Genomic DNA, 24,376 nt, shown 5'->3' with positions numbered 1-24,376 from the left:
AACTCCTTGAATTTTAAAACAGAGAAGAAAATTCACCTTCTCCCCTCTTTCTCTCTCCCCCTCCCAGACTCTCCCTGAGAGAGAAAGTAATCCTAACACAGAGAGAAAATTAACCTTTCTCTCCCCCTTCCCTCCTTTCTCCCCACCAATTCCCTGGTGGATCCAGACCCAGTCCCCTGGGGTCTCACCAGAATAAAAAAGCAATCAGGTTCTTAAACAAGAAAAGCTTTTAATTAAAGAAAGAAAAGCAGTAAAAATTATCTTTGTAAATTTAAGATGGAATATGTTCCAGGGTCTTTCAGCTATAGACACTGGGAATACCCTTTCAACCTAAGTATACAAGTACAAATTAAAATCCTTTCAGCAAAAAGCAAATTTGAACTCCTCCCAGCCAAATACACATTTGCAAATAAAGAAAACAAACATAAGCCTAACTCGCGTTATCTACCTAGTACTTACTATTCTGGACATATAAGATACTGTATCAAAGAGATTGGAGAGAAACCTGGTTGCACATCTGGTCCCTCTGAGCCCAGAGTGAACAACCACCAAAAACTAAGAGCACACACAAAAACTTCCCTCCCTCAAGATTTGAAAGTATCCTGTCCCCTGATTGGTCCTCTGGTCAGGTGACAGCCAGGCTCACTGAACTTGTTAACCCTTGACAGGCAAAAGAGACATGAAGTACTCCTGTTCTATTAACCCTTAACTATCTGTTTACGACAGTATTATTTATTATTATTTGTTGGAAAGTCTCTGGTGGTTTTGTCTGTGAAGAAAATCTTCAAAGCATGGTGCAGCAGTATCTGCTGGAAAACCTGGAACAATACTACTTAGCTATGACTTGTCCCATTCATTTAGCTGATGCTAACTTGGATGCAAATAGGATATTTTAATTGTTTCACGTCACTAAAATGTGTAAGAAAGGAGAAGTGGTATGAAGATTTATAAGTGTTTTATAAAGTGAAGGTAGACTGATGTAGGACTCACTTAGGCAGAGAGGAGGGGGAAAATGAGGCTAAAATGCATAAATTAAGAAGGGCAGGCCTTTAGCAACTCATGGAACGGGCAGTGGCACTTAATTGGGTTTTATTCCTGAAACTGCACTTTCAACAGTTTGGGAAATACCAATTTAAAGCAATATTTAAAAAAAAAAAAACTTGAGGATTTTACAAAGTATGAGGAACTTAGGGTAGAAGATTAAAGAGTAACAAGGTCTCGCTCACTTCTACAACTCCCCCTCCTCCCCGTTAGGGATATCTGGGAACCTTAGTATTGTTAAATATCTTAGTTTAAGCTCCTGGGTCGAGTGGGTCCATTAATTCTATTAATACAGGGGTTAATTTTCAGTATGTATTAAAGTCTGGAAATACCTGCTGGCTGACTTGTTGTGGGAAACTCATTCAAGATGTAAAGTTCCATCCTGAATTTCTGTGATTAATTAATAGACTGGAAAAATAATATTGTTTTAATAATTATTCTGATATAAGCAATAAAACATTTTAATACCTGCATATCACTGGGTACTTAATCCATAACAAAGATGATCATTTTAATAGGTGTAAATGCAAAATATAATATGTAAATACATTAGTGAAGTTATTCAACATATGTGACTCCTCTTGTGACTATGAATGAAATATGTTTGACATGGTTTTCCAAGAAGTATGACTGAAATTTCTTCCCTCCTATTTGTTTTTTAGCCCTGGAGTGAGATCTGATGTAAGCTCTTCTCCATCCACCACCTCAACAGCGACAGGACCACCTCCCAAGCTTTGCCTGGTCTGTTCCGATGAAGCCTCTGGATGTCATTATGGTGTCCTAACCTGCGGCAGCTGCAAAGTGTTCTTCAAAAGAGCTGTGGAAGGTAGGATGTGTTTTGAAGAGTTTATTATCTGTTAAAAATGATAAAATTATATGTATAATCTGCAGGCATCCTTGCTGTTCCCTAGAATCCTATGGGAAATTAACAATTTCTTCTACAAAGGCTGATCCCTATATATATTCCACTGTGGGTACGCATGTACGCCATGTGCCCAGAGTCAGAGAATTTTGAAAGTAGTGTCCATTAGTCCACTCATGTGCCCTCACTATCCTCAGTGTCTCCAACTGGGGAGGTAAAAACCGGAGCTGACCAACCGCCTCTCCAGTTCCTTCTTACCGCCACATGACCTATGTGAGATCCTCCCGTGTCTGGATCTTTGTCTTCCTTTGTTCTTCAGTCTGTAAAAATATATAGTAAATAGTTTTGAATTTTACTCAATAGTTTTAGCTAAGTTTTATAGTTAGATAGTCCCCTTTCTTGGGGAATTACTCTCCTATACCATGTTAAGGGTGCTGCACTACATTGAGGCCTGCAGGCTTCAGGATCTGTACTTGTTGCCCGTGCTCCTTCTCAGTCAGTGATGACCATCAGTGCTGCCTGTACTGCCACAGGGAAGCTTGTGTCATGGCACAGTGCAGTATCTGGTGCACTTTTCCCAGTAGTACCATGAAGTGCAGGAATTTGTCTTAAGAAATTACCGCGGTTCGTCTCTCAGCGGGGCTGTGGGGTATCCCACCGCCTCGCTCTAGTCCACCGGCCGTCGGCTCTGCGGTCGGGGAGTAATGCACACTCGGTTAGGGGCTCAGGCCCTTGGAGTGGGGGCTGAATCAATAGTCAAATGGCGGTCCAGGCCCTAGGTCAGGGCTGGGCAGCAAACAAGCAGTCAGAGACTCAGGCCTTTAAGCAGGGGCTGAGTCAGAGTTCCATAGGAGGAGGTCTTAGCCTCTCCAGGCCAGGGAGAAGGGGGAGTCTGCCACCCAAGGAGTGGGTGGCAGGGGGGACACAGGCCCTCCCACTCCACTGCGTCCCAGCCCGGGGCCCTAGCAGCAGCAAAGACTTGCTGCTGTCAGTGGGGATCCTGGCTGCAACACACTGACATCAGTTCAGGCAGTCCTGCAGTCAGACTGGGGTTGGCTGCCCCCGGGCTACTTCCACACTCCCCCTCGTAGGGTACCTGGTCGTGCTAGCGTCCTTGGCTGTCTCGAACAGCATCGGCTCCTCCTTGGAGTAGCTGGCACAGGGCAGGCTTGGCCAGTCCTCCGCTGGGTAGCGAACGCGGGGCAGGCTCGACTTGCCGGGTGTGAGCTCCGGCTGGCTGCGGCCTGCTGCTGTCTCCCAGGAGGAAGCTCGGTCGCAGACGTCTGGCTTCTGCGGCGGCTGGTTCTTCACTGAGCTCTGCAGGTGAGCTTTTATACTTCTGGGTCTGCACCGTGACCTCTAAGAGGCGGGCGCAGGACTCAGTGGCTCCGCCCACATTGGTGTTAGAGGAGGCTCGTCTCTCAGCGGGACTGTGGGGTATCCCACTGCCTCGCTACAAGCACTTAATGAAGAAAGCTATGAGATCACAGTCAGATCCAGGCTGGGGGACCTTTCCTGCAACCCCATTCAGCAGCTTAACTCAGCAAGGATTGTGTTTCCTATCATGAGGTCTGAGTTAGACAAGGGAATCTACTCCCATAGATCCATTGGGGTCTTGTCAAGAAGGTAGGGAGCATTCTCATAAACACAAGAGCAAAGCCTCCTCGAGGTCCACATCTAAGAAGTTGGATCCAACCTTGCGTAAGTCAAGCAGATCTTCCCACTTAGCCCATGAGCACAAAGAACATCCTGAGTCTCATGGTCATGACAGGAAAGCCCACACATCTAATGTTTTCTCAGTACCAGAGCATGCTCTTGTAGCATCAGTTCATCCGGCACCAATTAAGCCTAAACACTGGGAACTGACAGCACCAACAGAGGGCAGCCATCAGGACCTTCAGACACTGATAATACCAGCTTTAACGTGTCTGAGTGTGGGACAGACTATATTTGCTTCCACACTCCAGTGCTTTATATTGTTGGTTCGGACAGACAGGACCTCTCACACTACAGGGGCAGCAGAGTCTCATGCACCACCTGATGACATCTTTGCTCTCCCTGATCCCCCAATCTCCATCACCATCAGGTCCTTCCTTCATGAGTTGCAGCTTAAAGGCGGAGTGTGGCCCCCATCCCATTATCTAGCCATGGTTTCCTTCCAGCCGGACCATCAGTACCACTTGTGGATCCAGAATTGGCATTTTCTCTCTCAGTAGACTCTGAACCCCTGAGCAACTGATGTCTCCTCCTTTTGAGGCTTACGTTTCTGAAAAAGGGACCTGGACTAGTCTGGAGCCAACCTGCACTCAGCACCCTGCCTCACAGCTGTTGGTATCCCATGCTGTGGGGACCTCCACAACCACACTTTGACTTGTCTTACTGGTCATATTGGGGCTGTACCACTCTGTGGAGTTGATGTGATCCGCTAGGGAGTCAGTTCACCCTTTTCCTGCAAGAGGACATCCAGAGCTTCCGTCTGACCCCATGGAGGGGGGAGGGGGAATATTTTGAGCCAGACCAAGCAATTCTTCTGATACTGACAAAACTGTCCTCATCTGTGGATGAAGCAGTTGCTCCAATATCTTCCCACACACACATCCCCAGTGACCGTAAGCACTTCCAGGTACTGTTATATAGGATGGTAGTGGCATTGCAGATCTCCCTTGAGGAAATTCAGTATCCCCAACATAAATTCCTGGACACCTTCAGGCCTTTGGATCCAGCCAAATAATGCTTCCTTTTAATGAAGCCATTCTGGAACAAGCCAGAGCAGTCTGGCGCACCCCAGCGACTAGTGCCCCTATCCCTACGAGAGCAGAAAAATGCTGGGTTTTTTTCCAGCCAAAAGGGGCAGAATTTCTCTTCTCATTCTGCACCTAACTCTTTTTGGTTATCCAATTTGCTATGGAGACTTCTAGACAGCAATACCCTAGGTCTACTCTGTCTGACAGAGAGGGTAAACACCTAGATTTATTAGGAAGGAAGGTCTTCACTTCTTTTAACCTTCAGTTCAGAATAGCCAATTACCAAGCACTGTTGCCTAAGTATGATTACCTGAAATATTCCAAATCCACGGACTTCATCAACAAGCTTCCCCAACATGACAGCTCCATTCCACACTCTCATTGAAGAAGGCAAGTCGGTTTCCAGGACCGCTCTTCAGTCAGTGGTAGAAGCAGCAGACACATCTTCAAGATAAGTGGCAATAGCCATTGTCATGTGCCTTGAATCGTTGCTTCATGCTTTGGGATTTCTCAGAGAGATCCAGAACATTGTGGAGAACCTGCCCATCTCTTTAACCAAAAGATAGATGGGTCCTTACACATTCTAAAGGATTCCAGGGCCACCTTCCTCTCCTTGGGAATATATACAGTGTCCCCAAGAGAAAAGTCCTCAGGCAGTCATACAAACCTAAACCGTTGGCTCAACCACTTTACCACCAGCAGCCTTATAAGCCACTCTGTAAGGAGCCGTGGGTTCAGAAGTCTTGTTTCTCTGCACCTTCTGCCAGCGTCAGCATCATCCCGCCCCCATCCAAATAATATTTTTGACAGGAGTTGAAGAGCTGCAAACATGATACCACCAACTGCTAATTCCCGCACATCCTAGCACTCTTTTTCCAGACCTGGAGTGCAATAACAATGGACAAGTGGGTGTTAATCTTCATCCATTCCGATTATGCAATTGAACTTACCCCCTTGCTCTCTCCAAATCCTTCATTCTTGGCCCTTTTCAGGGGCCATTGCAATGAGGAGATTCTCAAACAAGAAATTGTCCTCTTACAACAAGAAGCAATAGAGCGGGTTCCTCTTCAGCACCAAGGAAAAGGTGACACATCTTTTGGGACAGTGGTTCTTCAAATAGCTGTGCCCTGCATCCTCCTCCTGTTTGAGTACGGCTTATCAGTCACCCGCAGTGGAATAGACATAGGAACAAGCAGTCAAAGAAGAGAGAACGTTACTTACCTTATTGCAAGTGAAGATTCTTCAAGGTCTGTGGTCCTTATCTGTATTGCACTACCCACCCTCCTTCACCTCTGCATTCTTGAATTTGTGGTAGTGAAAGAATTGGAGAGATGGTCAGTCTACTTTTACCCTTTATCTCCATGGTTGGAGCCATGAGGAGAGTGAGGATGCATGCACGAGCCAAGTCATGCTGCTTTTAGAATTCTCCAACTCTGGGCACATGAAGCACATGCGTACCCACAGTGGAATACATATAGAGACCACCCACCTTGAGGAACTTCCAGTTACTGTAAAGTAACTTTCTCATATCAAGACTGTTTCCAGTAAAATAAAATTGATAGTGGTGTGAGTACCTAAAGCATGGAGTACATTTGCATTTATATAATGCACCCATTCACTGAGAGTGTGAGAGGGTTTATTGTTGTTTTTGGCTTGGTATCATTTGTTTTGTTTGCTTTTCTTTCATTGGTTGTGGGGTTGATGTCATTTTTATGTACTTTGTGTGTGATAATAAGTGATAAAACTTTTATATAGGGCATGTGATTTTGAAGGTCAACATTTAAGTATACTGTACACCAGCTGATCCCATAATAGTATTATAGCAATTTTACAACATTTGCTATAAATAATAATGATCATCAACCTGTTGTATTCTAGAAATGTGCATATATATTTTTTGAGATCACTAGATGACAGCATTGTGATAAATGACTGTCAAGATTTCTCCCTGATCCCAGGAAGGCAACAATTAAAAAAAAAAAAAAAAAAAAAAAAGAGAGAGAGAATAGACATGAACTTAACATGTGTTAGGCAGCTAAAACCTTCCCCCCCCCCCCCCAAAGCACCGATATGATTTTGGGCTGCATACCCAAGCTTTATGAAATGGACTAGATTCTGCCTCCTTATATGACAAGCAGAAAGATGTGGGCAAGTTGCGGTTGTTGGGGAAGATAGATAGCTAGATATAGATAGATAGATAGATATTTTTATTTAAAAGCTTACCATAATTCTCACACCCTAAGCTACATAATGTCAATCCTGCCTTGGAAGAATCATGCCAGCTCTTAAAGGGCAGATGAAAAGGTTTGGTGTGTGATGTCTTGCTTGCAGCAATTCTTACTCAGTTTGAGGTGAATCATCCTAGCTGGCTACCTGTCTTTCACAAACAATGCTAACATAGGGGGACGTTATTCTCAACCAGAATATCTCTAAGGGCTTCTTCCTGGAAAACAGTGGGATACAAATCTGTTTCACACAGGTATGTGGGGCTTTGGTCCTTGAAATTAAACTTGCAGGCAAAGCAGTTCCCAGCTCTCTTAGTGATATAATGGGAAGCTTTTATGAAAACGTAAGGTATTCAGAATTATCAGAATTATCAGAAAAGTCGTCTTGCAGTCCTGGCTCCTGCCAGACACTATAGGAAGGAGTACAGATTTTTGGAAAGTTGAAGCAGTCTCTGAAGTATAACAGGAAAAAATACCACTTTGCAAGTGGTAGCCAGAACAAGGGCTGAGGTGACACCACTAGCTGCTATCAGTTGCCTCAGAGTTATCCGCCTGGCCTCCAGCCAACCCTGTCTGGAATTAGAACCCCAATTGGTGCCAGACTTTTTTATTTTGGGAGCTTATGGCTACCTATAGCTTTGGTAAAAAATGTTGTCACTAGACATTGTCCAAAGGGGATACTCTGTTGAGCTGTGCAAGGATCAGAGGAAGAACAACTTTGTTCTATTCCCAGTCTCTAGCAACCCCACAGAAATGTCAGGACCTGAATGAAAATATCCATCATCTAGTATCAGAGGGTAGCCGTGTTAGTCTGGATCTGTAAAAGCAGCAAAGAATCCTGTGGCACCTTATAGACTAACAGACGTTTTGGAGCATGAGCTTTCGTGGGTGAATACCCACTTCCTCAGATGCACACACGTTAGTCTATAAGGTGCCACAGGATTCTTTGCTGCTTTTATCCATCATCTACTTCACATCAGAGACATACAGCCTATTCTGCATGCTATTTTTAGCCACAGATAGTCAGGAGCACACATAGCAGAGCTCTGTCTGATACATCTGAATAAATACCTAATGGAGGCTTATCTCCATTTCCAATTGTACTGTTCCATAGACAGTTGTTCTGGTGTGCATACGGATGGCAGTTTTTGGTGGGGCTGGGGTTGGCTTCCCAAAGTTGATTCACCTTTACCTGTCCTAGGACAATTTTTCTTATCAGGGTTCTGTACAGAGAGAAAACGTGGAAACACACACAGAGTGATACATTTTCTGGAGTATTTCCTGAATGGATATCTGCTAGGCAGCCATCAATACATACACTCACCAACTTCTACATATTTATCATATTGTCTTTTAGACTGTGCCATTTTTTTGGCAGAAGTCTTCTCCATGTCTTAGTGCCAAAGGGAAGAAGATGGAGGATATATGTAAAATTTCCTTTCTTCAGATAATAAGGTCCACAGATATAGCCCACACTGGAGACAAATGGATCATCCAGAATGCAGATGGAAATTGAAATCCAAAGGCTTGGATTTGTTTCGTTAAGGAGAATTTCCCTTTCTCTCTGCATAGCAGAGATTGTTATGCTTTTTTCCTCAAAGAATATTTAGCCTAATCTGTAATTTAGAAAACTAGCATAAAATTATTCTGGCTGTGGAAGTTTTCTCAACTGACAGCAGCTTCTCTGGGTGAGACATTCCTCTTCTGCCAGTGACTGACAGGTCTGGTTCGGCCTTCAAGCTGCAAGCAGGCTGAAGTATCCATTATGACTGATCTGTGGACCTTACTGCCTTAAGACAGGAAGCTTTCAGGTAAGCACAGAATTTTCCTAGTGTGGAATGCAGCATAACTGGGATGTGTGGATTGGGCCCACAGTTTGAGTATGTGACAGATTGCTGTTGACCTGTACTAAGTTATGTCACCTAATTTGTTTTTTTACTTCCTTTTTGTATCATATCTTGTGTCCTGTGTTGGGAGCCAGCTTGAACTGGTATATGCATAGCTTGTTTTTAATGTATAACAAGGCCGGAAAAGGAGGAGGTGTTTCTTACCTGGTGGAGAGCTGACATTAGGAAGAGACATCCAGACTGATTTGCAACTAAATATAGCCTTTATATGGTATATTTGGGTTCTTCTTTTTGCTAATCAGACAGATACACTGTATATAGCTTAACATATATTTATTCAGATTCTTAATTTTTTACTTTTTTTATTTTGCAAGAAAATGATGAGTAATGCATGTCTTATTTACAAAATGACAATTAATTTTGTTTACGTATGCTTTGTGTAAAGTTCTATTTGGATGGAAATTCAATTTAAAATGTACAAAAACAGCGTTCTAAAATTAATTGATTATTTAAATGAAACTACCTAACATGTTCCACATGCATAAGAAAAAAGTTATCAAAACATTTATCAGAACATGTTTTATATTTAAACTACACCTCTACCCCAATATAACACTGTCCTCAGGAGCCAAAAAATCTTACCGCGTTATATTGAACTTGCTTTGATCCACCAGAGTGCGGAACCCTCTCCCTCCTCCCAGAGCACCGCTTTACCGCGTTATATCCAAATTTGTGTTATATCGGGTCGCGTTATATTGAGGTAGAGGTATAATTGATTTAATAAGCAAATGAAGTATGATTTATAGTTAGTGAATTGAACTGATTATTTCTGGTCACCATGTCCTTCAAGATTTTAGAATTAGGAGATCTCATCCTCTCAACTAGTCATTGAGTCTATTACTAAACTAGTTTAATAAACTGAAATGAAGAAAATCCTCTTTCTGGACCTGCAGAAGAGGTTACTGCTGTTGAAAGCTGGTTTAGCACGTCATAAACTCTAGATTCAGGTGCTTAGGCAGTGACTTCCACCAGTTCAGTAGTCTGACTCTTTAAAAAAAAAAAAAAAAAAAAAAAAAAGCTTGGCAGCAAATGTAATTCTTAATATTTTTTATTTAATTTAAATTATTTTAATAGATTATACTAAGATTAGGCCTTAATAAAGGTTATAATTTCAAATATAATTTTAAGTAGGTTTATTTTTTTTAAAATAAGTATTTAATTTAAATAAAAAAATCTGATATACAAAAAAATGTCAGCCATTTTTATCTACCCTGCTGCCAAGAGGGAGAGTGTGCCTGAGTGACCCAGAGCTATTAATAAGGATGAGTCACTACCCAGACCTAGGGAGCTTTGGAGCACATGGTCATCAGTGATTGGATCTCCTCACAACAGACTGGTGTCCATTCAGAGGATGGGACTGGACTGGGTTGTGACAGAGAACTTCCTTGGTGCAAAGCATATGTAGTAGCTGCTATACTGTAAACCTAAAAGAGCAGGGCCATATTGTGAAAAGTGCTCTGCACCCAGTGGTTGCCATTGTTCTCAGCAGGGGGATCCAGGATGCCATACCCTTTTGAAAATCAGGCCCACAGGGTTGTGTGCTTGTTTCAGTTTTCTGGAGCTACTTTAAGAAGAGACGTTTAATTAGCCAGCTTTGGCTATGTGACGCTCCTGAATGAACTGTGGTGGGATAAGATCCGACATGACAGGCCTTGTAATTTAAACTTTTAAATGTCATTTAGACTATGTGGAGTAAACGTCTTTTTTAACTGCAGTTTTAATACCTTTCATTTGTAATCCTTGCAGATTACTGTATTTTAATGAAATAATCTTTATCCTTGTACAGTTTGGTTAAATGGTATACCTGTCAGAGTCTTTATTTGTAAATATACGAGAAACTCACGTACACTGCATCTCCTTTTTAGAGGATTCCAATAATAGTAATAATTATTAGTTATATCATCGAAACACTTCGTAACACATTTATATAGACTTATAGAAACTTGATCCCTGCTGCGAAGAGTTTATAGAATATTATGGTTGGCAGAGACCTCAGGAGGTCATCTAGTCCAATCCCCTTCTCAAAGCAGGACCAACATCAACTAACTCATCACAGCTAGGGATTTGTCAAACCGGCCTTAAAAACCTCTAAGGATGGAGATTCCACCACCACCTTAGGTAACCCATTCCAGTGCTTCACCACCCGCCCAATGAAATAGCGTTTCCTAATATCCAGCGTAGACCTGCCCCACTTGAGACTATTGCTTCTTGTTCTGTCATCTGCCATCACTGAGAACTTATGCTTATGATCTGCATTGACAAAGGAGAGAGGGTAGAGGAGGGGCAAATAGGTTGAGAAGTCCTGATAGTCTCTTTAATTGAAAAAAAGGTAGTGGAAGAGGGTGTGGAGGAGACTGGCAAAGACCCAAATGGAGCAAGTGGGTTTTGAGGAGGTATTCAAAGGAGAATGAATATACTGAAAGGTTGGGAGGAGTGTCATTTCAGGAGAAGGAAACAGCTTGAGAAAAGGCACACAAGCAAGAGTGGGAAGGTGTTGGAATCTCAAAAGAAACAGAATCAGTAAATTATATTGTGACCTTTTTGTGGGGATCAGCAGATTTGTTTGGTCTGTTCTGATATCCAGAAGCAGCATGCCTGCAGCATGATTGATAATGCAAGAGTGGTTAGATCAACAACAACCTTTCATTGCTCCCATCATGGTCCAATATAGTCCTCAGCACTACATTTGAAGCATTCATATCTGCAGTAAGCGCTCTTTAAAAATTTTCCAATTTGATCTCTAATTATTAGCTACCTTTAACACTGTATTGCTTGAATTGCCATTGTTTAGTTACAAAGGTGACTGAAAAGTTTGTTTTTTAATTACCAACTCTGTACCTTTGCATAGCTTCCAGGCTTTCATGAAGCTGGTCAGTGTGCAATCACCTTAATTTTCTTCACTCCAAAATATTAATGCAGGGACTCAGGTTTGCAACACCATAGAATCAATGGAACATTCCATCTAAAAAAGGAATGATGGCTAATCACTAATAGTAGACTGCAAAAGAGAGTGCATCAGCACCATAAGTGGTACCATGTGTCAGGAAAAGAGGAGCAGCTCCTAAAGACTACCTACCCTGGGACATCTTCTGTAATTGTTCTGCAATATTCATATTCTGAATTTCAGCATCTCTGTGAGAAAGCAAGAAACATTACTCTTTTTTCATCTTATTGCAGTGATTGGTATTTCTTCTACTTAGCAGATCTGCAGTGTCCAGTTGTATATTTCATATGTGTATCTATATATACATACTTACATACATATTTACTAATGAGAACAAGATGTCCATTTACTATTTTCATTCTGGATGGAACATAGTAACTGAAGGTCCCTGTTGCTTCCTCTTCTCCAAATGGAAGATTTTTGGAGCTTATACAAAACTGAATGAAAAAAGCTCCCAAGAAATCAGTGAACTGCCTGAGGAAGTAAGCCTGAGTGAAGCCACTCTAATAATGTTTGTACCCCACCTTCAAAGCCAATTACTTACATTGACCTGACACACTCCTTAATCAAACTTTTTTGCTACTAAGCAGGCAGTTTTCACAGCTTAAATATCAGGGAAAATGGAATGTTTGTTTTCACCTTAGAAAATTCTCAGACTGCCCTCCCATAGGTGAAGCCTTCTATCTGTTGTCCCAGAAACTGGGCATAGAATCAGCAGACTTTAAATGCTAGCCAGTTGAGTAAGTGTGAATTCAATCTATTTCCTGTATACTTGATTTATTCTCAGAGTGAGTTGCAAAAGAGTTTTTATAATGAAATTACCTCCTTAGTGTAATCATACTACAATAGGGCTTTCAGTTACTTCACTAAACAATTTGTGCCTATTTTTAAATAAACAGACTGAAATAGCCTCTGCCTGCTTCATGGGAGGGGTGATAATGGTGATGATACATTGTAGCAAAAAATACTAAATTCAGAGGTACTTTTAGAAAACTTGCTGAATCCCTAATGCAAAGATAAAAAGCTTTCTTCTGTTTCCCATTTATATTCTGCAATAGTTGAATGCTATGTGAAAATTGCCAGGACAGTGATCAGGACTGTAATAATCCATTAGAGCAAAAGTTGGATTCAGTTCTTATTCATTGACTATTATATTTTAGAATTACCATTTAATCAGCCTATGGATCAACAGCATTAGACCAGCTGAAGAAAGCTCTGCTTCTGGAGTCTATTTTAGTTTTCAGACTGGAGAAGAAGCTATCCTTTGATGACAATTATTTCTGAACAAGCAAAGATCTTTAGAAAATTAGTCACAGTTAAAAATCATTAATATATAGTCTAGTGTTCCTCCTGTTTTAACACTGCAGAGAAATGCATCATGGAGAGAAGCAACTCTGTAAATTATGTAGTTCAATTTTCTAGGCTTCCAAGGTCAGCTTAGTTTTGGATCCATAGATCCATAAAAATACCAAGGGATTTAGTCTCTCAACTTCAGAAGCTCAACCCAAGGAGCTCTTCCTCCATGTTTTAAAAGTAGTAAAATCAGTATCTTCTGAAGAATTTAAAAATGAACACACTCAAACTGGCCTTTCTGACAGTTGAACTGGGTGTTATCTGGCTTCTCTTAATCTCAGAAATGCAGAGCTACATATTGCTGTTTCAGAAATCTTATTTTCCTATAAGCAGTAAAGTTAAGTATTTTAAAGTGGACTGCTTTATGAGTGTTTATTTTTTATTTTAATTATCAAATTTCTCTCAAGGAGGCTACACGGTATATTTAGACTGTTTGATAATTTCCTCTTCCCTCTAACTTTCCATACTATCATCTGAGAATTCAAATATTTACAGATTTTTGTGACTTTATAAAAAGCATTATAAAGAATTTGAAGAGATTAAGTAGATGACTTGTGATAAATTTAAGAGAAAAATAGTTTAAAACCCACCTAAATTGGTCATAAAGAAACAGAATTTTTAAACATTTATTTGTATTGAGTTCTTCATATATCTCGCCTAGGAAATGTGTGTGATGATGGGAAATTGTGGATACTAATATTATTATAATAAGTCTGCTAAAAATGAGGTGTGGTGATTCAGTACATGATATACTTCCCAATATCTTAATTCTAAAACCAAAATTAACTGGACAAATGTACTCACTATTTTAACTGTACATACTTTCTTTTTGTGTAAATACAGGACAGCACAATTATCTATGTGCTGGAAGAAATGATTGTATCATTGACAAAATTCGAAGAAAAAACTGTCCAGCCTGTCGCTACCGGAAATGTCTTCAAGCTGGCATGAATCTAGAAGGTAACTTAAAATACTTGAATGGATTGTTTGTCTCTGAACCCCAGACAATGATCATTTTGTTTTATGACATAAGCAGGCATCTGAGCAGTGCCTTAACATGTTCAAAATAGTTTTTCATTATTTTATGGTATACTCCCACATTCTTATTGGCAAAAATTAAGATTTTCTTCGTGTGCTTCTTCTAATCTTTCCTTCCTCTCCTACAACAGCTATATCTCTTACCATACTCTGTCTTTTAACAATCCACTGTTATGCACCAGTGTCCTGTTATTCACAGACACAACACATGCACAAAAATTAGGACATTCCATTCCCCCACCAACACACACAGATATCCCTTGCCTTCTTTCCTTCACTGAACCTCAGACAGTGGGAACCTAGCTATGAGTGAGATGGGGAAAACATCCTACATATGCCATATCACTTAGGAAGATGATGGGCCATTTGAAAACTCAAATGAAGAAAAGATCAAGGACAGAGAACTGAAATGAAGTAGATTTGTGCTTCCTAAATTGAAATAAGGGAAGGATGGAGAGAGAGAGCCTTCTGTGCAGGCTGTGGAAAATTAATACAAATGTTGGTCAATAAAAATCTTGTCCTAAATTTTCTAGAAAATATACTATTAACAGGTACACATGTACTAGTGTGGGTTGCTTTGTGTTAAGTCATAGATGGCTACTGAGAAATCCAAAACCATATCAGCTACAGATGTAGTGGTTAGCTGCTTTAAAAGTTTTTTCCCCAGCATTCAGTATCAAGCATAAGCACAGCAAACTTTTTCTACTAATAAATTAACATAGCTCTCTATTTATGCTTGATGTGTTTCTATTGAATTGTTGTGATTAATGCCTTTTACGGCCAGGCATACAGGGGCGGCTCTAGGCATTTTGCTGCCCCAAGCATGGCAGGCAGGCTGCCTTTGGCGGCTTGCCTGCGGAGGGTCCGCTGGTCCCGCGGCTTTGACGGACCTCCCACAGGCCTCCAAAGCCGCGGGACCGGTGGATCTCCCGCAGGCAAGTTGCCGAAGGCAGCCTGCCTGCCGCCCTCACGGCGACTGGCAAAGCGCCCCCAGCAGCTTGCCGCCCAAAGCATACGCTTGGCGTGCTGGGGCCTGGAGCCGCCCCTGCATGCATACATAGGAATGTAGGACTGGAAGGGACTTCCTGGGTCATAGTCTGCTCCTCTGCTATTGCAGGCAACCCTGTTATATAATGCCATTCAAAAATGTGTCAAATTCCATCTTAAAACTGGTTAAGTTGTTTGCACCCATTACTTGTAAGACTGTTCCAGAATCACACTCCTCTGATAGTTAGTAACTTTTTATTGTAATTTCCAGCATAAATTTATTCATGTCCAGTTAATATCCATTTGTTCTTGTGTCAACATTATGCTTTTTCTTAAATAGTTCTTCTCTCTCCTTGTTTACCTTCTTTGCATTTATAGAGAGCAGTCAGATTTCCCCTTAGCCTTTGTTTTGGCTTGGCCAACTAAGCCAAGCTGTATTAGTCTTGTGTCATAAGATAAGTTCTCCTTTCCCTGATCACCCTAGTAACCCTTCTCTGCTCCTGCTTCAGTTTGAATTAATCTTTCTTGGACATGGATGATGACAGCTGTACATCCAGACAACATACCACACTGCTTATTGGTGCAGATATCCCGAATATATGTGTATAACCAAAATTGTTAGATATATGTAAAATATATTTTGTTGGATGTAAATTTGTAAATAATTTGCAATTGTTTTTAAACAAAAAACAAAGCATGAAACTTGAGTGGCAGAAGGTAGCTGTTTGAAACCCTAAATAATGGCTCTGTATTGATCTAACAAACAAAGAAAATTAACAAAATATTAAGTGAAGAGTTACTCTTAATTATAAAATGACATGTGGCAAACCAGAAGTCTGGTTAAGTGAACTTTTGAACTGTTAAGTATCCAATATAGTGACAGGGATCAGTACTTGTCATAACTGTAAAGGGAAGGATAACAACCTTCTTGTATACAATACTATAAAATCCCTCCTTGCCAGATACACCAAAATCCTTTTACCTGTAAAGGGTTAAGAAGTTCAGGTAGCCTGGCTGACACCTGACCCAAAGGACCAATAAGGAGACAAGAGACTTTCAAATCTTGGGGGGGATGGGGGAATGGGGAGAGGCTTTTGTTTGTGCTCTTCGTTTTGGTGGTGTTTGTTCTTGGGACTGAGAGAGACCGGACATCAATCCATGCTCTCCAAATCTTTCTGAACAAGTCTCTCATATTTCAAACTTGTAAATAACAGCCAGGCAAGGCGTATTAGTTTTTGTTTTTCTCAACTTGTGAATGTTCCTTTGCTAGAAGGGGGTATCCCTGTTTTGCTGTAACTTTGAAACTAAAGCTAGAGGGGGTTCCTCTGAGCTCTTTGAATCTGATTACCCTGTAAAGTTATTTTCCATCCTGATTTTACAGAGATGATCTTTACCTTTTATTTTTAATAAAACCCTTCTTTTAACAACCCGACTGATTACTTCCATTGTCCAAGGATCCAGGGGTTTGGGTCTTTGATCACAATTGGTTAGGTTACTCTCAACCCTCCCCAGGAAAAGGAGTGTAAGGGCTTGGGGGGATATTTTAGGGGGAAGAGAAACTCCAAATGGTCCTTTCCCTGTTTCTTGTTAAATCACATGGTGGTGGCAGAGTACCAGGTTTTAACCCACGCTGGTAGGAATAAGCTTAGGGGGCTTTCATGCAGGTCCCCACATCTGTACCCTAGAGTTCAGAGTGGGGAAGGAACCCTGACAGTACTCTTTGTTACATTGCCCTCATATCACTATTTTGTTTTTAACAAAAACCAATAACCCATTTGACGAAGCAAGCTTACTTAGGAATATCCACACTCCTCAAGTACTTGCAGTCAAGTAGCCTTTTATCTTCCTGCTTCACAAAATATCTGAGTCATGACAGAGCCCTATTCTAACTGCATGCCTTATTGTGAGAATGCTTGGCTCGGTTTTCACACAATACATGACTTTGTGTGATAAATGGCCAAAAAATGAGAGAGAGATGGCAATCCAAAATAAATTCCACAAGCTGATAAATAGATCTCCTTCAAGAGTTGAAATTCTTGACCACGGGGTAGGTCAGTGGTTTGAGCATTGGCCTGCTAAACCCAGGGTTGTGAGTTCAATCCTTGAGGGAGCCATTTGGGGAACTGGGGTAAAAATCTGGAGATTGGTCCTGCTTTGAGCAGGGGGTTGGACTAGATGACCTCCTGAGGTCTCTTCCAACCCTAATATTCTATGATTCTAACCTTTAGCGAATTTGGTTCATTAAGTGTTTACTGACATCTCAGGACCTGATTCTGCAATTGGATGTTTACAGGCAGATTCTTAAACCCATATGAATTTCTAGTGAAATCACTGGAATTCTGCATGGGCCAGATCAGACCCAAATAAAAAACAGGGCCAAAAATACAGAAAGCAACTGTGCTAACAAGTTGCATTTTGTTTTTAAATTACCTGCTTAGGTTCAAATCCTAGATTTGGCTTTCAGTTATTAAAAACCATACTGTACGAAATTAACAAAACTCCTGTTTTTGTTGTATGTTAACTGGTTACGTGTTCTTTTTGGCCTTTCCTTTGCCAAAATACAAAATATATTAAACGTTTGCATTGCAATTAGTTGAAATATAGGAATGAGAAAATTAATTTATTGGAAAGATAGGGTACAGGGAGAGATTTCTAACTCAGATTCTGTAGCCTTGGAAAATAGAAAAACATTTCCTGCTGGCATGGGAAGTTTCTATTTTAATAATAATTCAGTGCAGGCATGTGTGCACACAGAAATGTTTTGTGTGCTAACAAACCAAATAAATGGAGTTCCTAGTGAAACACCTTTGACGAAGTGTATGGCTAAACAACGGTTTGAGAGGATGCTTCCAAGCAGGTGTAGCCAGACCTGTGCTCAAGCTAGCTTGCTAAAAATAGCAATGTGGGAGTGGCAGCGTGAGCAGTGGCTTGGGCTAGCTGCCTGAATATGTACCCAATGGATCAGGCAGGACAGTGCTCGGGTGGCTAGCCTGAGCCATCACCTGTGCCACGACAGCCACACTGCCATTTTTAGCATGTTAGCACAGGCAGAGCTAGCGCAACTGCCTATCCACCCTGGGACATACCTTACCAGCTGTTATATTGGCATACCCAAAAAGAATGGGAGCAGCTCACTCATCCAAATTCAGATTTTTGGCCTTTTGCTTTAACGCTTTTGGATGGCAAAAATGACTGGCAGGACTAGTAGCATTAAAAACTTTAGACTAAACTATACAAAAGCAAGAGAACTATTGGTATCTCATACACTTTTTAGTCCTAAATAGGATTTTTGGTTAAATAGCAGAACATGATAGTAGATTAATAAGTTAATCATCCTGATCTGATATTAACTCTACAAGATTAATATAGAAACACCACTTGTATCCAGGGGACTTGGTTGCAGCTTGTACTGTAGTTTAACTGCTTATAATCAGGCTCCACAAGCCCTGTCATAATACTGAGTTTCCCAGTGTTCTTTGATAAGCTTCTATTTTCAAGGCTTTATACTTTGGCACTAAACTAATTGTGGATTTAACTGTAGCATATCATATACTATCTACTCTTGGATTTTTATTTCCTGACTCTTACAGAGTGCATGGACTTAGTGTGTATGGTATTTTTACAAAAGCGAGCATTTTTAACAAGCAAGCTTGAAATTTGAGTATGATTTACCTAGTCCTGGTATACAATAGACAAGTGTTGCCTTGTTAAGAGTTTAATGGCCCAGTAGCAGGTAGAGTTTACGGTAATAGAAATTAAAGGGAATTTAACATGATAAAATGCAAGGTCATGCTCTTAAGGACTAACAAGAATTTTTGCTGTAAGCTAGTGGCTTATCAGTTGGAAGCAGCAGAGGAGGAGAAAGACCCTGGTGTATTGGTTGATCACAGTATGACTATTAGCCTCCATGCAGTTGTGAAAAAAGCTAATGCAGTCCTAGGATGCATCAGGCGAGAGGTATTTCCAGTAGAGACAGGAAAGTGTTAGTACTATTGCACGAGGCACTGGTGAGACCTCATCTGGAATACTGTGTGCAGTTCTGGTTTCCCATGTTTAAGAAAGATTAATTCAAACTGGAACCAGAGCAGAGAAGGGCTATTAGGATGATCAGAGAATGGAAAATCTGCCTTATGAGAGGAGACTCAGAGCTTGCTTGTTTAGCCTAACCAAACAAAGGCTGAAGGGAGATATGATTGCTCTCTATAAATACATCAGAGGGATAAATAACAGGGAGGAGGAGGAGTTATTTAACTTAAAGCGCCAGCGTTGACACAAGAAGGAGTGAATATAAACTAGCCATCAACAAGATTAGGCTTCAGATTAGACAAAGATTTCTAACCATTAGAAGAGTGAAGTTCTGAACAGCCTTCCAAAAACCTAACTGGCTTCAAGACTGAGCTTGATAAGTTTATGGAGAGGATGTTATGATGAGATTGCCTACAATGGCATATAGCAGGTTTAAAATGAACAAAAGGAAGTATTTCTTCGCACAACACACCCGTGGAACTCCTTGCTAGAGGATGGTGTGAAGGCCAAGACTACAACAGGGTTAAAAAAAAAAAACTAGATAAATTCGTGGAGGGTAATTCCATCAATGGCTATTAGCCAGAATGGGCATAGATGGTGTTCCTAGCATCTGTTTGCCAGAAGCTTGGAATGGGCGATAGGGGATGAATCACTTGATGAATATCTATTCTTTTCATTCTCTCTGAAGCACCTGGCATTGGCCACTGTCGGAAGACAGGATAGTGCGCTATATGGACATTTGGGGCCATTCTTATGTTCTTATATTAAGTAATTCATACAAGAAAAAAATCCTAATTCGTAGTTGCAGAACATATTTAAATTCACACTCCACTTTATTCCAGATTAACTTTTATGTGTAAACAAGACCTAAATATTACAGTATTTTTGTATTGATCATTTTAGTAATAAACCTTTGTTTTGGATAAAGTTATATTTTTGTGCTAGAAATATTTGGCTGCCTTAGCTGTAGATGAGAAGTGTCAAGAGACATATATTTTACATTTCTTATTATTTTAATCTTAAGAAATATTCTCCAGCCCATCAGACTTTTTTACTTGGAGCCAAGCAGTTTTAATAGGCCCAAAATGATGTAGTGAGGACAAGGCAGTAACAATCTCCAGAACACCATAGCTGTTGAACATTGAAGGTTTATTGTTGTCTGTCATGCTTTGCTGCTTCAGAATTATTGTGGTTATAGATAGCACAGCTTTTTCAGTTCAATATTTAGCTTGATTAATGTACTTTTCTTCTAATAACACGGACTGTAATCTATCAGTTGTAGTGCTTCATTTCTGTTATCCGAAGGGAGTCAAATAAGTTCAAAATAAGTTAACGGAAGCTATAACAAATCAGAACTCAGGTTACAGCTAGTGTTGTACTGTCCCTTAAATCTATCCCATTTAACCCGATTAACAGTAACTGTGTCATTAAACATAAAAATGGCATTCAGTGACTAAAAGTTAGTTTCTCATGAAGATGTAAAGATGCACACCCTTGAAGTTCCAGGTAATGTAGGTAACTTCGTGAGATTCAGCAAAATTCATCAATTTTTCTTTATTTAAAGTATAAATCTGTAAGTAGGAGTTAAACATTAGTTTTATTTTAAATTAGTGCTTTGAAAACTACTATTTTTAAGTCAGAAAAACAGAATTACATAGCAAGAAAAACAAAAATGCTTGCATTTGAGGCCAAATGAAAAATTGAAAAGCAATACACAGTTGAGGAGTGTTTTGTATTCAAGAAATGTACCACTGTGTGAGCACACAATCTGTTTTTGGTTTTTGTTAACCTTTAAAGTAAAACTTTCCAGTTCATTTTTAAATTGCATTTATTAGCAGGAAGTGATGTTCAGTATGACTTAAAGACTTAGGCAGAAGAAAAGAAATCTGACAAAACATTCCACTAGCCTGTAGGGATGTCATGTATAGAGATGTTAAAGGAATTATTTGCAGGAAGATAATGATAGCATTTTTTAAATTACATGAGACTGATGGATTTGTAGTGAGAAGCATGTAAAGAACTACATGAAGGGTTTCTGGTGCATTCAAGTCCTGTTTAGGCTCAGTCATCTCCCTGTTGTTCAGCATCTGTGTAAAACCTTTGGGAGAGCTATTGAAACAATACAGGTAGAAGTTTCAGTGGAATTAAGACACACAGCTCTAAATTTTTACAATAGATACATCCATCTCTCAGTTCTCTTTTCTGCACTGGTTTCCTGTTGAAAACTGTTCATGTGAATCTCTCTGTCCTCATATTCAAATCCCCCCATGATGACTGGATCCATTTGCCTTAGGGATTGTCTCTTCCTCTGTGATCATGACTAAGGCTGTGTGTCTGTCACAGAGGTCACGGATCTGTGACTTTCCGTGACCTCTGTGACTTCTGCAGCTGCTGATGCTGATGCAGTTTGAGTGTGGAAGGGGGCTCCGGGCTGGAGCAGGGGGTTGAGGGGGGCGGTGCTAATCTCGGGCGTGGAGAGGGGAACGGACTCCCTGAAAGTGGCTACTATGTCCCTGCATCTCCCAAAGGGGTTCCCAGCCAATGGGAGCTGCAGAGCCAAAGCTTGTGACGAGGGCAGCACTGGGAGCCCACTTGGCCTTCCCACCCCCTAGAAGCTGCAGGGACACGCAGAGCTGGGTAGCCCTTCTGCCCCTCCCCCCCCCTGCACCAGCAGGAGTCCTGGGCCATGCCCCTGCCTGACTCCCCCCCCCCCCCAAGCATTAGCGGTGCTCCTGGGCCATGCTCCACCGCCCTCCCCTCTTCCCCCCGACACCAGCGGGTGTTGCGGGCCACCCTGCAAGCACCTGCAGCATCCCAGGACCTCCCCGCAACACCCCGATCACCCATCTCAGAGCACCCGTGGTCCCCCAGCCCAAGTTTTAGTTGGGGTATATATAGTACAAGTCATGTCGTACAGGCCGTGAATTTTTGTTCATTGCCTGTGACGTGTCCATGACTTTTACTAAAAATACCCATGACTGAACGTAGCCTTAATCATGACTTCCCCCACTAGCTTTTTGCAAAGGCTTTACCACGACAGGGCTGAAGAGTTACCCAGAACTTTATTGGTAAAGAAAAGAGAAGGTAGAAATGAGTGAAGAAGTTCGAACAGAGAACTGAAATTGAAGAGCGAAAGGGGGAAAAAAAAAAAGAGGAAGATTCCAAATAAATAAAACAGCAGAAAAGCCAAGCAGTATAGGGGACAGTCTTTATGGGAAAGTTTCTTGAAAGCCTGGATTTGCATCTTTGACAGGATTACTGGTGTAGTGGATATGGGGAAACAGTAGACATGATATATCTTGATTTTGAGTAAGATTTACAGTTGAGTCCCCCAAGTCGTTCTCCTAAGCAAACCAGGGAAATATGGTCTAGATGAAATTACTATAAGAGGGTGCACAACTGGTTGAAAAAGTGTACATAGATTAGGTATGGTTCATTGTTGCACTGGGAGCATGTATCTACTGGTGTCCTACAGGGATATGTCCTAAGTCTGGTACTGTTCAATATTTTCATTAAAGACCTGGATAATGGGACAAAAATGTGCATATATATTTTCAACTGACACCAAGCTGAGCGGGGTGGCAAGCACTTTGGAAGACAGGATTAAAATTCAAAATGACCTTGATAAATTGGAGAATTGTTCTGAAATCAACAAGGTGAAATTCGGTAAAGAGAAATACAAAGTACAACACTTAAGAAGGAAAAATCACACCTACAAAATGAGGGATAAGTGGCTAGGTAGTAGTACTGCAGTAAAGAATCTGGGAGTTATAGTTGATCACATATTGAACATGATCAAACAATGTGATGCAGTTGCTAAAAAGGCTAATATCACTTAGAAATGTCATATATAAGACACAGGAGATAATTTTCCTGCTCTCCTTGACACTGGCAAGGCCTCAGCTGGAGTATTGTGTCCAGTTTTGGTACAGTTTTGATAGTCACGCTTTAAATAAGATGTAGCCAAACTGGAGAGAGTCAAGAGGAGAATAATCACCAATGATATAAACTTTTCTAAAACTTCTACAAGATAAGTTAAAAAAAACTGCATATGTTTAGTCTTGCGAAAAAGAGGCTGAGGCAGGCCCTGGTAACAGTTTTCAGATATGTTAAGAGTTTTTATAAAGAGGATGGTGATCAATTGTCTCCATGTTCACTGAAGATAGGACAAAGAGTAATGGGCTTAATCTGCAGCAAGGGGAGATTTGGTTAGATATTGGGGAAAACTTCCTAGCTGTAAGGGTAGTTAAGCTCTTGAATAGCTTCCAAGGTAGGTTGTGGAATCCCCTCATTGGTGGTTTTTAAGGACAAGCTTGACAGTCAGGGATAGTCTAGGTTTCTTTGGTCCTGCTTCAGCACAGGGCACTGGACTAAATATAAATAACCTCTACCTTTCAGCTGTACATTTCCATGGTTTTTATAGTTTCACACCTTGATGTTACACAGTAAAAGCTCACATATTTTAGTGGGTGTTTGTGTATTTTCTCTAGTTATCTATAAACAGGAGTCCTGGCCCTGTTGAAGTCGGTGGGGATTTTTGCCATCATTAGGAAAAAAGATTTGACCCACAGTTATAAGCTGCTGAAAATAGGGGTTTATATTAAGAAGTGTTGGGCAGCGTTAATTGTAGGTTTTGCTAACATTACCACCTTTAAGAATATACGTGGGGACAGTAGCACAACCTATTACACTTCTTCATTATTATTTTTTTTTTCAGATGCTTATGACTTTTGCCAGATTTTAACAAATTGGGCTTAAATTTTCTTTGCCAAGTGGCTGCCTCATGCTGAATTTATTTTTTAATGTTGTTTTGCCCATATTAAGAAATTCTGACAACCTTTTCTTTGAAAAGCTCTAGCAGCTCCACACTTTGCTATAGAGACTTGAAATACAGTTTAGAGATGGTGGCAGCTTTTGTGTCATAGATGTGCTTTAACTAAAAGATCTACCCAAAATTTGGCCAAGTTATAGGCCTTTGAATAATCACAGTAGACTTCTTAGATTTTAGCAGTGAAATTCCCTGAAGATTTCATCCACACTAAGTATGATTCAGCCTGGGGCTGAGCAGGACTTCCCTGCAATTGTAGTTCTAGGCTGCTGCGGGCCATGCCAGGGCTAGGCACCTGAAATAAGAGCACCACCAACATTAATTCTGGGATTGCTTAACTTTTCAGTTCTTGATTTTGCAAACCTAATTTTTTTTAATGTAGTTTTTTGTAATGTTATTTATTTATTTATTTATTTATTTA

The 24,376-nt window shown here is 40.7% G+C and overlaps 1 protein-coding gene across 2 annotated transcripts in view; it reads left to right on the top strand.

Annotated features, from left to right (window-relative positions):
• NR3C1 (nuclear receptor subfamily 3 group C member 1) overlaps nt 1-24,376 on the top strand; it is a 163,370-nt gene that overhangs the window by 101,166 nt on the left and 37,828 nt on the right. For both annotated transcript variants that reach the window (XM_050962622.1, XM_050962621.1), the window contains exons 3-4: nt 1,704-1,867; nt 13,920-14,036. In XM_050962622.1, the coding sequence (XP_050818579.1) occupies nt 1,704-1,867; nt 13,920-14,036 (281 nt within the window). The remainder of the gene's footprint in view (nt 1-1,703; nt 1,868-13,919; nt 14,037-24,376) is intronic.

This window comes from Gopherus flavomarginatus, chromosome 7 (assembly GCF_025201925.1).
Source record: "Gopherus flavomarginatus isolate rGopFla2 chromosome 7, rGopFla2.mat.asm, whole genome shotgun sequence".
Taxonomy (NCBI): Eukaryota; Metazoa; Chordata; order Testudines; family Testudinidae; genus Gopherus; species Gopherus flavomarginatus.
This window is presented reverse-complemented; position numbering and strand designations above follow the sequence as displayed.